At 38.0% G+C, this 15573-nt stretch overlaps 1 protein-coding gene and 1 non-coding gene across 2 annotated transcripts in view; both read right to left on the minus strand.

Moving 5' to 3' along the window:
• The window catches only part of ift172 (intraflagellar transport 172), a 58840-nt gene extending 45848 nt beyond the window's left edge, over positions 1 to 12992 (minus strand). Inside the window, exons 1-15 of the mRNA XM_074685856.1 lie at positions 12833 to 12992; positions 11091 to 11234; positions 10810 to 10922; positions 10672 to 10711; positions 10468 to 10533; positions 8651 to 8730; positions 8406 to 8493; positions 8107 to 8321; positions 7893 to 8016; positions 6828 to 6923; positions 6555 to 6716; positions 3772 to 3825; positions 3463 to 3566; positions 2608 to 2693; positions 421 to 533 (exon numbers count right to left, since the gene is read on the minus strand). Of these exons, the coding sequence (XP_074541957.1) occupies positions 421 to 533; positions 2608 to 2693; positions 3463 to 3566; positions 3772 to 3825; positions 6555 to 6716; positions 6828 to 6923; positions 7893 to 8016; positions 8107 to 8321; positions 8406 to 8493; positions 8651 to 8730; positions 10468 to 10533; positions 10672 to 10711; positions 10810 to 10922; positions 11091 to 11234; positions 12833 to 12871 (1524 nt within the window). The 5' untranslated portion in view covers positions 12872 to 12992. The remainder of the gene's footprint in view (positions 1 to 420; positions 534 to 2607; positions 2694 to 3462; positions 3567 to 3771; positions 3826 to 6554; positions 6717 to 6827; positions 6924 to 7892; positions 8017 to 8106; positions 8322 to 8405; positions 8494 to 8650; positions 8731 to 10467; positions 10534 to 10671; positions 10712 to 10809; positions 10923 to 11090; positions 11235 to 12832) is intronic.
• A 623-nt stretch (positions 12993 to 13615) lies between these two features.
• Positions 13616 to 13687, minus strand: trnaa-ugc (transfer RNA alanine (anticodon UGC)). The gene has a single exon. It is a non-coding gene; the product is annotated as a tRNA-Ala (tRNA).
• Between the last annotated feature and the right edge of the window lie 1886 nt (positions 13688 to 15573).

Genomic DNA, 15573 nt, shown 5'->3' on the forward strand with positions numbered 1-15573 from the left:
AAGATTTTATTTTTGACAGTGAGCAATAAGACAGGAAAGTCAGGAAGCGGTGGATTCTAAAAAAAAAATCTCTAAACACGCACAGTGTTGGTTTCTTTCACGTTTTGCACTGTTTTTGACTTCACATGTCATATTAACTGCCTAATTTGAACCGTTAACATATCAAATGTAGATGAAGCAGCCCTACAAATCAACAAACTTCCATCTTTTCTTTGTATTTGTCTAGTCATCTAAATGACTGAAGTGGACCAACAAAAAGCCCAAGGCATCTTTCTGCTTATCTCAACTTTTCACGTTCATTTTTCTCTACTTTACTCCTTACTATCCTTGTCATTTTGTCTGTTAGTTGCTCTGCCCAGTCCCCCTCTCCCTCTTCGTCCCCTCTTACGATCCCTCAGGGTGCTGAGGTTTCATTCTCACCCGTAGCTTCTTGTCCCTGAACAGCAGTTTGCGTCCGGTTTCGTTGAGCTCCAGCCAGTCAATCTTGGAGTCGTGGCTGATGGTTGCCAGATTGTAGCCCCCGGCCAAGTCCACTGAGAGGAGAAGAGAGTTGCAGCGGTCAGACTGTCAGCGTCATGATGCATCCCACCAAAACCAAGATTCAGATAAATTGTTCTAATTATCATGATTCCATCGTTGATCTGTTTCTCTGCTTGGAAAATGAATCTGTGCAGGGACTGAACTGAGTTAATACTGATCTGCTGATAGTTCAAGGCTACTTAAACTTTTTAATTAAAACTGAACACAGCCTGGTAGCGCTGTCCACTCAATAGAAATTATTAACTTCAACTGATGTTATGCTCAATTACTTCCTCTGCCACTCGGGCCGTGTTCTGGTACCTTTTATTTGTCTGTTCACTGGCTGGTAATGAAAAAGCTACATGTGTGGATGAAATTTAATTGATGGTTGCAGCAGAGGTGAGAAACAATGCCATTGCATTACATGATTCTTTCAGGGAAGGGCCAAAAACGAGTCAAGGTGGAGGGTCGCGGGCCAAAACTAAACATTCATCATGTCTTGCATGATATTAAATATCCCTCTAGCATAATTGTGCAAAATAAATACTCATACAAATAATTTTAAAAATGAAGACACTTTTGTTTACTGTATTTCACAGCATGAAATTACTGAACATCCATAAGGCTCAAATACTAGGCCTAATGCAAATAAATTTCTTGGAATAGCAACAGATGACAAATTAAACTGGAAACCTCACATTAAACATGTGCAGAGCAAAATATCAAAAAGCATTTTAATACTAAACAAAGCCAAACACGTTCAGGATCATGTATCACTTTGGACACTGTACTGTTCTCTGGTTTTACCATATTTAAGTTACTGTGCTGAGGTTTGGGGCAACACATACAAATGCTCACTGCATTCATTACCCATACTTCAAAAACGAGCCAAAGTATTATTCATCAAGTCGGATACCTGGACCACACCAACCCATTATTTCTACAGTCAAGGCTACTTGAATTTTCAGATAGTGTGAAATACCAAACTGCAATAGTCATGTTTAAGCCCAAATCCCACTTATTACCTGCCAATATTCAAAAACTGTTTAGGGGACGTGGGGAAGGGTTAAGTCTAAGGAGAGAGAAGAATTTTAAAACATCTGCTGTACACACCACAAACATAAACTTTTCAGAAGCGATGTGTGGGGTGAAACTTTGAAACAGTCTGTCTGTAGAGCTACTACAATGCAGTAATGTCTATAACTTTAAAAGGGAATAAAGGGACGTGATTTTCACAAAATATATATTGGAGGATGGGATTTAAAAACTACTGCGTGAGGGCAGGACAGCTCGAGGTCCTGAACGATAAAGCTGTCTGTTCACTGGGGTTGCATATGTGTAGGTGTGTATGTATTTAGGTATGTTGGGGTATACACATGTTTGTAGATAAAATTTGTAGATAAAATGTATATATATATATATATATATATATATATATATATATATAAAAACATTTGTAACCGTGTCCTCCAAATTAAATAATGGGTCTTGAGTTTGTTGCAACCCACTTCCTCATTGTGTAAATTTGTCTGAAGTAGACTCGCTGAGGCCCCCGATGTTCCATGAGGGTGTTTTGTTGCAAGCTGGGTGACGCAGCCAAAGTGCAGTAGTGTGTAAGTGTGTAATACTTAAGGTTGGTTGACTAATTCGTCTTTTTGTTTTTGCACTGAAATTTACTCAGACAAACTGCCCGAAATGTGTTGCCAGAGACATTTCAGGGATTTTGAGTCATTCTGCACAGCAGGTGAGTTAATGAAAAAAGAGTAATCATTTTGATGGGTTGAATCTGATTAATGCAATAATTTTGACAGCCCTAAGTATTTTAATTATTATATTATATAAGTTATCACTGAGATCTTGTAGAAAAAAACTTGACTGACTATTTGTAAACTGTTGAAATGACCAAAAAGAAACTTGCTGAACCAGATGTAGGCTGTAAACCTGGGTATTTCTAGTTTTTGTTTTTTTTAGTTGGTGTTGATGTTGTCATTCTTTTACTAGGACAACTGAAATTTTTTATAGATTTTTTATAAATATAGGGGACTACATTAAACAACCCCCACGTCCATCAAAGAGCCACATTCTTACCAATGGCGATGGTCTTTATGTCGATCAGATATGCAAGCTTCTTATTGTCTCCAACTCCTCTCTGCTTCCTCTCATTAAGCCGGACACTGCAAACACAAAAACCACACCTTTAACAAAAACACATGTCACTGTAACAGTACCAGTGGTGAATTTTCCCAGCTTAACGTCTCAGCAGTAAATTTAGCTCCAGCTCAGAATAATTTGGACCTCTCTTCATCATAGCTGAATTCCCTGAGGGGAAACCCCTGGTCATGCTGTTGTCATGTTTCAGCGTCCAGCCCGAGGCCTGGAGCAGTCATCCCTCCTGTTATTGGTCGGTCACCTGGGGACTGTCAGTCAGCGCAGATTTGACAGGCCTGAGTCTTTCTCACATGGATGTGAACTGACAGATAAGCTGAGTCTCACAGAGCTGACTGCAGTCTCAGTGGAATAGGACAGGATTTTCTGCCCAGCTCAACACAGCCACCTAATGGACAAAGCTGGAAATACACACTGAATAACAGAACCCCCTTTTTTTTAGATCATTTTGGGGCACAATATTCTTTTAAAAGTCTTAAACCACCTCCAAAAATCTAAGGTGAATCTGATCAGAAATATTTTTCATGAAAATTTATTAAGTTATTGAATGATTTCTGGAACACATCTTACTCTGGGACCCAAACTTTGAATGTTGTGACACTTTCTGCTATGGTTTTCAATCTCTTAATTTTACAACTCCCCAAAAAATCAGTATCAAATCCCTAACTCTGATTAAAAAAACTTCATGTCTGTTGTTTTAGAACCAGACAAACCTGTCCCGGAGCTTCACAAGCCTTTATAATTTTGGGTGTGTTTGTTTTCTACAACTTGACCTACCTGATGAGATGAGGGTTCATAAACTCAGTCCTAACTGATCCCAGGATCTCATTGCTGCTGTACTCCACCAGACTCAGCTCCCCGGCATTAAAAATCATACACACCTGTTGGAGAAAGAACAGGGGAATAAACACAGTCCCAGGAGACATGAAGGTGATAGAGGGAAGAGATGCAACAATAAAACATGACAGGACCTGAAACATGGCATTCTAGTTATGTGATGTCACCTTAACAGCTGCTACAACAGCTGTAAAATGAAAACCTAAGAGTAGATGTGTTAGTTATTTCAAAAAAAATGGTTGTACATACTGTTTCATTCTCAAAGAAGAACTTTTCATTCCCTCCGGAGCCGGGCCAAGGCACCTGGAAGAGAGGAGGCAGAGTCAAGGCAGCATTAATCACTGTAATTATATAAGACACTGGATCAAGGATCTGCAACCTGCTGCTCTTTGACACCTCCTACAACATCAACAGCCCAACAACTTTCCATGCACCTGTGGCTAACCTCAAGTTTTACAGCCCTGGGAAGAAAACTAAATCTACAACAAGGCCTGTACATTTTAAAAGCCCTTTTGCCCATTATTCCAGTACTCATAGTTATTGTTCAGTACCGAGCTTGTACTTATTTGTCTTCATGTAAATATGTAAATAGAAATATCTTTCTGTAGTTTTCATATTTTTTTACTTTGTATTTTTCCTACAAATTTCTAATTTTTTATTCTTATTCTTATTCCGCTTTTTAATTCTATTGTATTTACTGCAGCTGCTGTGACAAAGAAAAATCCCCCACAGGGGAATAAATAAAAGAATATTCTTTTCTTTTCTATTCTATTCTAAAGGGTAGATCTGGAAGAAATTATAGTTTTCAATTCTGTGTGGATGGATTAAATTAACTGTCAACGTCCTGGCTTAATATAGATGTGTGATATGTAGCAAGACATTAGCAAACAACAAAAAACGATGATTTAAGTGATATTATCAACAAATGTTATCAAATTCAAGTTTTTTTTCAAACATATTTACATTTCTGCAAATTTCTTAATTTTGTTTTATTTTTAGCTTGTAATTATTATTTTTTGGCTTTTTTTTTTTAATTTCAAAGCGTTTTGATCTTTTGCAGTTTTTTTAATTTGAAAATGTTTGGAATTTGAGAAAACTTAAGAAATTGAGAAAAAAATACGTTTTGCAAGCTGTTTAATTTCAAAATTTCCTAATATCTTTTTATGTTTTGCTAATTCAAGAAAACTTACTAAAACTTTAGAAATTAAGAAAAAAAAAGTTTTGCTAGTTTTTAAATTTTAAAATTTTTAAATAACAAATTTAGTGAATTTTAAAATTTGTATTTTTTTTCAAAGAAATTTTTGAATTTTCTGAATTTTGGAAATGTATTAAAAGAAAAAAAAACTTGGACATCACGTGTGCAATTACATAAATTTTAAAAAATCTTTTTTAATTGTTTTCTAGATTTTAACTATGTGTAGAATTCATAGTCGTATTATACACTTTATAGTCTAAATGTGAAGATAAAGTAGATTTTGTGGCTCTAGAATGACTTTAATCCTGGTGAGCTGAGGCAAAATGGCTCCTATGAAACTAGAGGTTGCAGACCCCTGCACTAGATGAACAGTCCACCTCCAGCCATTACATATTAAAATATCTTTTTCCCATACATTCACTGTAGATAAGGACAGACATTATACAGCATTCGGGGCTCCTTCTACTGGCTGGTTACAGTACAGGTCTTAAAGCCCACCTTATTTATGTTAACAGATAGAACATGGACCAAACCTTAAAATCAAAACTCACGTTGAATTGAAAACACTTGTTCAGCTAATCCTGTCTTTGATGGTCTTTTGGCTTCACTTTTAACAACGGGAGGAGGTGGAGATGATTCATGCATTTTTATTTACAGACAGTGGTATTATTGGTTGAGCAGGTGGAGACAGAAACTTTAAAGTTGAGTTGAACGACTTACTTCAAGCCAGGGAGGATCATGACAAACCATTCTAAAGGCTTTGGACACAATATTTCAGTTTATCTCACAGCAGTCAAACCTCCACATGTGAGTGTCTTATGGTGTGGCCACACCAAACGCGAATTTGCGGCGCGATTACATACGTAGTCAATGCAAAGACGCGTTTAGCCGCGGATTCGCCTCGGGCGGCGCGATTCGCGCGTTTGGCGCGGCGAGTTTGAAGCGTTCACGCGTTTGGGCGGTAGACGCGAATTCGCGCGAGTTCAAAATATTCCCCCACGACGTCATTGTTTTGACGACGTTGGGGGGCAACCGCCGCCTGCTCCGGCTCCAACTCCGCCGGAGGATGGAGGAGAAAACAATCTGTGTGGTGTGTCATCATCCAGAGTTATACGATACGACGTGTGTACTCTACAGAGACCGGAAAAACAAGAGCAGGCTTGGTTGAAAGTCTCTGAGGAGACAGGTTTTGAATGTAAGTTCTGAAAACATTCGTTCTCAGCTGGATCTGCCTGCACGGGCTATCACTGAGTCCGACTGTGTTTTCCTCAGCGGAGTTTTGAGCCTGATAGAGAGGAGGAAAGAGCGGGGCAGGGGCAGAGCCAGGGAAAAGATGGAAGTTCTCTGTTCTTCTCTCTTTCCTCCACCCCTTCATTATCCCCAGGGAGACCTCCGGGAACATGGGTCGGGGGTTCGGGTGGTCGGGGGTACGGGGGTCGGAGGTTCGGGGGATCGGGGATGAGATCGCAGGGAACAGCCAAGCAGGGCTGGTGGATTACCAGGGAGAGGCAGCAGGCATTGATTGTGATCTCCAAAGCTTTCACACACTCTCCTGTCATGCTTTGGAAACCACAGCTCATTGTTTTTCAGCTGCTCTTTTGGACTTTCGGTCTTTAAATGAACGAGCTCTCTACTCCGCATGCGCAGTACCGCGCATTCGCGTGTTCGCGCCTCAGCTTGTCAAAAAAGTCCAGCGGCGAGACTCGGGCGTTCACGCGGCACGTGACAGGCCATTCGCGCGAGTAAATTCGCGTGTTCGCGTTTGGTGTGGCCGCGGCATTATACCGCAGTAAAACTGGTCTGTATGTTTAAGGTGTGCAGATCCTTTAAGTCTCACCTCACTGAGCTTATTAGTCTGCAGGTCTCCCAGCAGAAGAGTTTCAGAAGTGTGAGCCACCAGATAGCGATCTTTGCCCATGATTTTCACCTCCTCTATCTCATAGCCGTAGTAGGATTTCAGGGAAACACGTGTCCCTGTGGAGAGGTTCCTCACTAACACCTGGAGGAGAAAATAAGGACAGCAATAACATGTAGGATTATTTTTGTGCTTTGTCTGTGAAGTTATTTACAGCAGCTTTCTGACAGTAAGTCCTGATGTGTGTGTCTGTACCTGACTCAGGCCGACGTAGGTTATTTCAAACTTGTTCTTGTAGAAGTTTCTCCGTAAACAGCAATCAAACAGCTCCACTCCACCGCATACTGTACCCTGATAAATCACAAACACACACAAAGCATAAACTCTTTCAGCATTATTCCCTTCTCTAAACATTTTTATATATGTTAAAAAACACGAATTATTAAATTCTACAGACTGCAGTTCCTCCAATGGCCACTTGAGGCAGACCCCAAAAACCAAGGATTCCCAGTTGAATCCCATGTTAAAGTGCTGATTTTAACAACATGGTTAAACAGGTCAACAGCCTGTAAGAAAAACATTTTTGACCCAATGTAGCTTATATATTTACTTGTACAAACTTGAGATTGTGGAAATTATTTTTTTGAGGCATCAGTTAAGAGAAAGATACAGAAAACAATTCAGCCAAATGAGAAATTTGTTTTTTGAGATAAGGCCAATGAAAAAAAGTTTTTCCAATGTGTTTTTTTTCTTCTGAAATTAAAGTGAAACTCATTAAATTCTTACTTTAATCTTAAACTACTTAGAAAAACAAAACAAAATTAAAGCAAGAATTCTAGGAACTTAGACATTTATCTCAAAAACTTTTATCGAATTCTTACTTAAATGAAAAAAAAAATCCTTACTCTGGAAAAAAAGTGAGAATTATGATATTTTTTTCTCAGATTTTTCTGAAATTCTATTTTGAATTTAGATTTGAAATGTCAGGGTTTGTCAGATATTTTTTATTTATTTTTCAACAATTTTTTTGTATGTTTGTTGTATTTTTTATTTATTTTTTGTATGTTTATTTTATTTTTTTATAGGTCCTTATTCAACTTAGGTTAATACATAAAATGTCAGAACTATGGAAATTAGCTTAATTGGTGATGCTGTGACTTGACTGACAGGTCAAGAGGCCAATGCCTGCCCATGCCCCATCTTTTCACCTGCTTCCTTCCAGGTTGGTTTTGAAGTTCAGTCAGAATTTCCACCAGAACAAAAAGTCCCCCCAGAACTCAATTGGTGACACTGTATTCAAATACAAAATGAAGTATTTACCGCACAGAGGCGTGATCCATCCTTCTTCCAGGCCAGAGCGGTGATGGTGTTGAGGTTGAGGATCTCTTTAGGCTTCGCTTCATCCCACACACCTCTCCTGGGAGACCAGTTAAACACTCGCAGCCTGGAAGGAAAAAAATGTAGAAACTTTACTTAAACCATCTGAGATCCCTAAAAGCTCTTAAAAAATTAAAACAGCATCGTAACAACTGACCGATCAAAACTCCCAAAGACAACGGACTGCCCGCTGGGGCTGGTGGCAGCCACGGTGAACTCCATCTCCGTCTGGTCTCTGCTGTAATCAAAGGTCTGCAGGATGTGACCCTCTTTGCCATAAGCCATCACTTTCTTATCACAGCCGCCCACCACGATGCTGTTTGCGCCCCAGGCCAGAGCGTAGGGAGGGCACGGGTGCACCAGCAGCTTCCCCTGCATCAGTGTGAGAGGGAGTATGTGTGATAGATGCTGAGCAACAAGTGTGAAATGATGAGTGATCAGTGAGGCCGTAATCACCTGAGAGTCCCCGGAACCTTCATCATCAAAGAAGAAACGTACGACTTTTCCGTTAGCATGACCAGAGAGGATGCCTTTACCAGAAACACTGACACAAAACAACACAAACTAAGTGAAGAAAGTGTGCCACTTATAAGATGGTACTGCCAATCTTCTTCCATTCAAGATAAAAGTTATGATAAAAAGCCAATGAAGCATTTTATTTCAAAATACAAACAGAAAAAATAAATGAAGATTGTATTTACTTGGATGCCAGAGAGACAACACAGGACTCTGAGTTGTAGAGGGTCGATGACTTGTTTATCTGAGTGTTGGCTACTCGGACCTATGACAGAGGATGAACAAGTGTGATCAAACAAGGAAGAAATATTATGAAAATAAAATATAATGTAAGCTCAAAACAGAGAGTTTTTGAGGATAAAGAATGAGAAAAATTTCAGGCTATGGTTCGCCTAAATAATTTCTTATGTAGAATTTGTGAAATTTAGGGTTTATACTCAAGCAAATGTTTCACAAATATCTGAATAATCACTTTTCGTTACTTCTGATTCACAGCTATGACAAACAAGGGCCTGTGTCCACTGCTTGCATTTCTCACTCTAGCTGAGTGTTTTCAGTGCTCAGTGTACCGATCGCACAAAATGCCCAAAATATCAGCTGTTATTGCAGCTGTGCTTACAGGACTGTAATTTGACAATTGTTCAACTTAAAGATGCTATGAGGAGAATCTGTTTTAACTGGACCGCCTCGCCACCTTCTGGCCTGGAGTCTCTACACACTGTCTTAAAGATGTCACTTTAAACCAGGCGTGTGTTCATTTTGGAACAAATTTTCTTGGTACAAGACAACTTTTTACTGGATACAACACTACAAGGTAAGGTATATCAGTACAGTTATGTAGGGCCGTTATTTGAGACGTGACAACAAGCAAATGTAATTTTGTACAGTACGTCAGTAGCCTGCTATATGTAGCCCTACTAGCAGCCCGGTGCTAAGACATACCCGTAGGCTAACGTGTCAACAAGCAAACTGTCTGTTGATACAGTAGTTTAGTAGCTGTCTATACATAGTGCTGACAGCCTGATGCTGTGAGACATGTCTGTAATGTGTGACGTTAGTAAATCCTGGTTATGTCCTGCCAGTCATCTACCAATCAGAGCTAACGTAACCTCACTCTTCATTTTATTGATAGACTCTGAAGTTTGAACAGACCCCTGCAAAACAACTGCTGACTGTGGGTTGGAGTCAACATTAGCACAAACAGTTTAGCCCTTTTAGCCTTTAGTTCGTGCTCTATCTCTCTCCTGTTTATTTTTCTTCTGCTCTTCTGTCATTTTTCTGTCTGACAGTTAGGCTCCAGTGTCCACCATCACTACAAAATTAATAACAGAAATCATTTTCAGCTTCTCACTTTGTCAGCTGGAGTGTTGTTGTCAAAGAGACTTGGACGTGCCGTAAATTATTCCAGTCTTGCTCAACCTGACCTGAAGCTACAAAGAAGCTACAAAGCAGCATTTTGAAATAACCTACATTGGTGCTGATAATCTCATGTTGAAGGGTGGATTAAGATCAGGCATATATCTAGAAATGAGACTTTTCAAGATCACTTTCAAACTCCTTACAGCCCCTTTAAATAACAGTAACTCACTCATCAATGTCACTTTTCTTTCTTCAGCCAGTCAAAGTCGATCAAACATCTGGTATCAATTTTATAAACAACCGCTTCTATCAACTGTTTCTATGTCACCTTAAAAAAAACCCTTGAAAAAAGCAAACATGAAGCATATAGAGTAATTTATAAATAAAGGAGACTGAATATTCAACCCCAAGTGAAGAGGAAGAGATGCAGGAACCTGTTCTGTCAGCACAAAAAAATGACACCAGTGGACACAGGCCCTTAAGTAGGAGAGAGCTGAGAGAGCGTAATCATACCCCCTATTTCCTCGTTTAACTACAACTTCAAGAACTTCTGTGTCATCTTATATTAAAAGATTTGTACAACATGAAGCATTCACCAAGTCCAGTCTTACTGATGAGAATGTTGAACACAATGCAGACTTACCTTTCCTTCCACTAATCCAAAAACAATGCTGTGTTCTTCCAGCCACAGCAAGCTGGTCACAGCACTCTGCGAGAAATGTGAACATAATAGCATTTAGAGCTATACAACTCTCAGTTCACAACCTCTAACATGTTTCATATCATTTTTTAATCTTTGGCCCATTAAAAGCTCTGTGGTGTTAAAGTGTCTGCACTGTTTACTTACAGTTTGAACAAACTTGTTGCAAATTGCTTTCCTGTCTCCCCTAAAAGAAAAGAGACGACACTTGTTATATTTTCCTGCATGTTTGCACAGTGACATCAAAATCCAAATTAACTCAGGATGTAAGATAATCTTAGTTACCAGTCTTTTCCAATATTATACACAAAGATGATGTTATCAGACTGGCCGATGGCGATCTTTGTAGAGTCTGGAGAAAACACCATGTCACAGACGACGTAGCTCTGTTTTCCATACTGACGGAAGATTACAATAGTTAGTTTCATCACACAACCTGAGCTGACAAAATTGTTAAGCAATTAAAGACATAAATATATTTGGTCTTGTTTTTAGATTCTTAGATGTGAGTAACGTCGTGACTTTATTGAACAGACAATATGAGGCTATCAGACCTCCTGTCTCACCTTAGAGTCCAGAGGTTTTGTGGAGAATTTATCTCTCCTCTCTCCCTGTTCATCATATAGCAACACAACTCTGTCAGAAGTGCAAACAGCAAACTTGTTGTTATTTGGCGCCCAGGCCATGCATGTCACTTTGTCTGCATCCTCCTGTGAGAAACAGAGAAAGAGAGTGAGGAGAGAACTAGGACAGATCTAAAGTATCAAGTATCATTCTTTCATCAGTCAGTCAAGCCTAGTTTTTATCAGGCCTGTCATAAAATCAGCAAAAGCAATTTTCAAAAAGAGGCAATAAAATACAATACAGTCAAATATAATTACCAGGAATGGTAATTATGTAATTAAATCAAAATAAAAGGGTTATAAATAAGTAAAAGTATTGAAAATGAAAATTAAAAATAAGCCAGTTTTTTGTTTTTGTACACCCCACTCTGTTGTGAACAGAAAAAAAAACAGTCCAAGAGTCTGTAGCCTCTCTAAACCTGTTCAAGTCAGATCTCACGAGTTAAAATGTTGAGTTTTCTAGATCCTGGTAGAAATGTTTTCCCATTAACACCAAATAAGCAGTAAAATGGAAAAAAATGGAAATTGAAGGCCAGATCTGAGAAGAACAAGTGTTGTATTTCTGGGTCAGGATTTGGTCCAATGTGGTCAACAGGTGGCAAGAACAAAAAATAAACAAAAAAGGGTAATTGCTGGGAGGGGGATTCTTGCTTTTTCTTTCTTTCTTTCTTTATTTTTTTGCATTTAGACATAGAAAAACAGTTTTCACAATTGTGAAGCTGTCTTTGAAATGACCTAAAATTTCTGAGAAATCTGGGTAATGGCATTCTGGATCAGGACGATCAAGACAGTCTACCTAACCTCGAGGAAAATTTTGAAAATTAGAGAATTTGAATATTCACCAAAATAGTATGAATGGGGTTAAATCTTGACATTTCAGGAAAAAAAAAAAAACATCTGGAAAACCATAGCTTGTGTAAGCCAAACGTCTTCAGGTTTGAATAACAAAAATTTGTTGAAAAAAATAAAAATAAAATAAAATAATAATATTTTTTTAAAAAAACAGGAAAATTTGGTTGGTAGAATAAATGCATAGAAAGTTTTTTCTTGGAAAATTAAAAAATAAATTAACTCCTGATTTTACGAGTGAAAAGCTGTTATATGAGAAAGATCAATGAAAATGGAAGGATATCAAAAAAATTCAAGTGAATGAAATACGTCATCATACCAAACCCCAAGACGTAATATTACAAGTTTGCCAATATGAGGCATTCACTGCCCTTTCCTTAACTAGGTAACACCCTTCACCTGTCTTTATTTTATTTAACCTTTATTTTACCAGGCTGGTCCCAATGAGATTAAAAACCTCGTTTGTTGTCAAGTGAGACCTAGCCAAAACAGTCAGCAGCAAAAACACAAAGTTACAGGCAGAAAATACAAAGAAACACATTGAACACTTTCCAAAGCGCAACATTATAGATTAAGATATCCATATCTGAGTCATTCTGGTTATCAGTTCTTCAGACAGCAAAGCTAAAGCAACGACGTCCTACAGAAGAAGAGGTCCCGCCAGCGAGCAAGAGGGGTTCAAACCTTGTTCTGTCGCGAATAGAGGGTGTGCAAATATTACTAAGCCGCCACATTGACCCAGAGAAGACTATCTTTATCTTGAGTCGAGAGAAAATACAGTTAAACCATGCTGCTCTACAGTTAGCAATTAAACCCTGTCATTAAAATACACTCACCGTGGGTGTTAAAAGCGTTTTGAGATGCTTTAGCTGCATTTCCGGGATGTGTTAGGATAAACAAAGGGGGGCAGGTGCAATAGTGTTACTAAAATGAAGTTGATTTCAGGTGATTGTTATTTTTCAAACAAACAAACTCCGATTCAGCTAGCATGGAGGACATCTTTGTAGTAAACAACTGTGATCTCCTTAGTTACCGCTTGGGCGGGGGCTCATGGTGCGTTCAAAGTTACAGGAAATTTAAGAGTCCAGCCAGTTAGGTTCGTTTGTTTTGGCGAAGTGAAGATAAAGTGGGATAATACAACTACTTTCTTCAGTAAATTAGACATGCTTCCATCCATATGCGTTGATATTCATTAAATATCTCGACTTTTAAAATATCCTTGCAACCAACGTTAACCTTTCTGTGAACATGTGAGTAATCGACTAGACCGGGCTTTGTGATGCGTTTTAAAAAATGAAATATAAGCTTCTTTTACAAAAAAAATGTACGTTTTAATAAATTGGCAAAAATGCTAACAAGCCATTGAGCCACAGTTGTTGTGGCACAACTTTTGCTGTCGGCTGTTAGCTCCTACTGGCTTCTACAGGCAAAAATGCGGTGTGCATAAGTACATCTTTGTGCATACGGAGCAAAATGTGTGACACAACTGAAGAGTGATTCGGTTATTGTGTGAAAGACAATGCTTTAGCACAAACGCAGATGAAATAAGGATCATTACGTTGAAACACCAACGCTGTGTACTCGATTCCCACGGCAAGGAAAAGTGGAAAGAAAAAAAGTGGAGATGCCGGGGATTGAACCCGGGGCCTCATACATGCAAAGCATGCGCTCTACCACTGAGCTACATCCCCTTTCCGTTGGAGTACATTGAAAAATATAATAATAACACTAGGTTGATAATGTGCTGTGATTTTGGATTTGTTAGTCTGACTGTAACTTTCCCCCGACACAAAAACAAACATATCATACAGGGTATTTTTTTTTACATTTCGGTTTTTGTGTGAATGGTAATATTGGCTGGAAGTACTCATTGATTTCTTTTGTTTTACAGTTGTTAAATGGGGCAAAAGCTTTTCTGCTTCACGTGCCCACATGAGACTTGTGTGTAAGACTAAGGAAAGTATTTGATGAACCAAAGCAAATTATCTCTGTGAATGCAGCTCATAAATACTTTTTGAAGATAGTGCTCTTTGAAAGAGGTACGTTACCTCATCATCAGTTCCTTGAGCAGGTCAGAAATATCCTGTTTTAACAACACAGGTCATGGTGAGGTGAGGTTAGGTGAGGTCACATTCCCTTGCTTGAAGTAATGTAATACATCTGATAATCCATGTAGTCAGGTTGTTAATTAACTCCATATATGATAATGACAAGGTAAGCAGTGTAACTGTGTTTCGGACTGATTAATATTTCTTACTGTAAAATTGTATATGTATGTATGAAAGACAAATATGGTATGAAAAAAGTCATTTTTATCATTTATCATTCAAAGAATTTCTTTTCATGATACTTTGGGAGTAGTTTCACATTATGAACAACTCTGAAAAAATGGATAAAATTAAATATGCATGAAGACAGAAATCAAACTTAAAAACATTTTCCTCCTATTTTTTATAAATATACTTTTAAAAGTCTATGGTAACCTAATTACCTACTTCTGTGGTCACAGGACTTCACTGATAATGCATGAAAGTGGATGCTATAGACCTCCAGCTGTTGAGAAATTGTTGTTGCAGGTAAATGTTGACGTCAAAGTGGCGCCAAATGTTGTTAAGTTAATAGAAAGCATCGGAAATATGGCAATGTACCTTCAAATTAAAAGTTGTGCAGGAACAGGAACAATTATACTTTTATGAAACTATATACATAACTACTATATTGTAATTTTGTTTATAATAGATAAGTAGAATGAAAGCACAGCCAGAGCATTGTTCAGTGCTTGTGGTACTGGATATGACTTGGTATTCCTGTCCCTCTTAGACAAACTTTTGACATTATGTAGAAGGTGCACAATACCACAGGGCGTTCTGCATTCACGGACTATGAGTTATTGGTACACTGAGCCTTTTCAAGGTCACTCATTGAAATGTTTAAAAATTCACAATTTCAACCCAGAAACATTTTTTGGAGGACACAAGGAAACGCTGTACGTTTGTGACATTAAAAATAAAAAAATAATTGATTCAATTCATTTGATGATTTGTGCCAAGGCTACTAAAGTTAGTTCTTTTTCCTACGAAAAGTTAACATGCAGACTTTTGGTTCTTATATACAATGAAATTTAACCGCTGGCTACGTCAAACTCACTAATTAAAAAACAGGAAAAAAATCATAGCTGCTTATTAAACAACATCCAAACAAACTTGAAGATACATTTTAACAAAGAAAAACCAAATATTAATGACAGTTATTTACAGAGCTGTCTCAAATGTTTTTATTTACTTTTTAATCACTACATTAGGATTGGTCTCATGTTTTACCCTTTAGCATTTTTCTGAAAGGAACTGCCATCCAACATTTGTATTATATTAAAACATATACCTAAAAAGACATTAAACTGCTTTTGTGGATATATATTAAAAATCAGGGTGCCTTTGCCAGTAAAACACTGTTACACATTTTTATTGGAAGTGTTTTTTCAACAGCCATGCATACAACTTGACATCATCATATATATTTTTTTATTTTAACCATTTTATGCATTTTTATTATCCCGTTGGTCTGTTTCTCCTGTTAT

The sequence above is a fragment of the Halichoeres trimaculatus genome, unplaced genomic scaffold, assembly GCF_033239565.1.
Source record: "Halichoeres trimaculatus isolate MK-OKI-2021-1 unplaced genomic scaffold, fHalTri1.1 fHalTri1_scaffold_13, whole genome shotgun sequence".
NCBI lineage: Eukaryota > Metazoa > Chordata > Actinopteri > Labriformes > Labridae > Halichoeres > Halichoeres trimaculatus.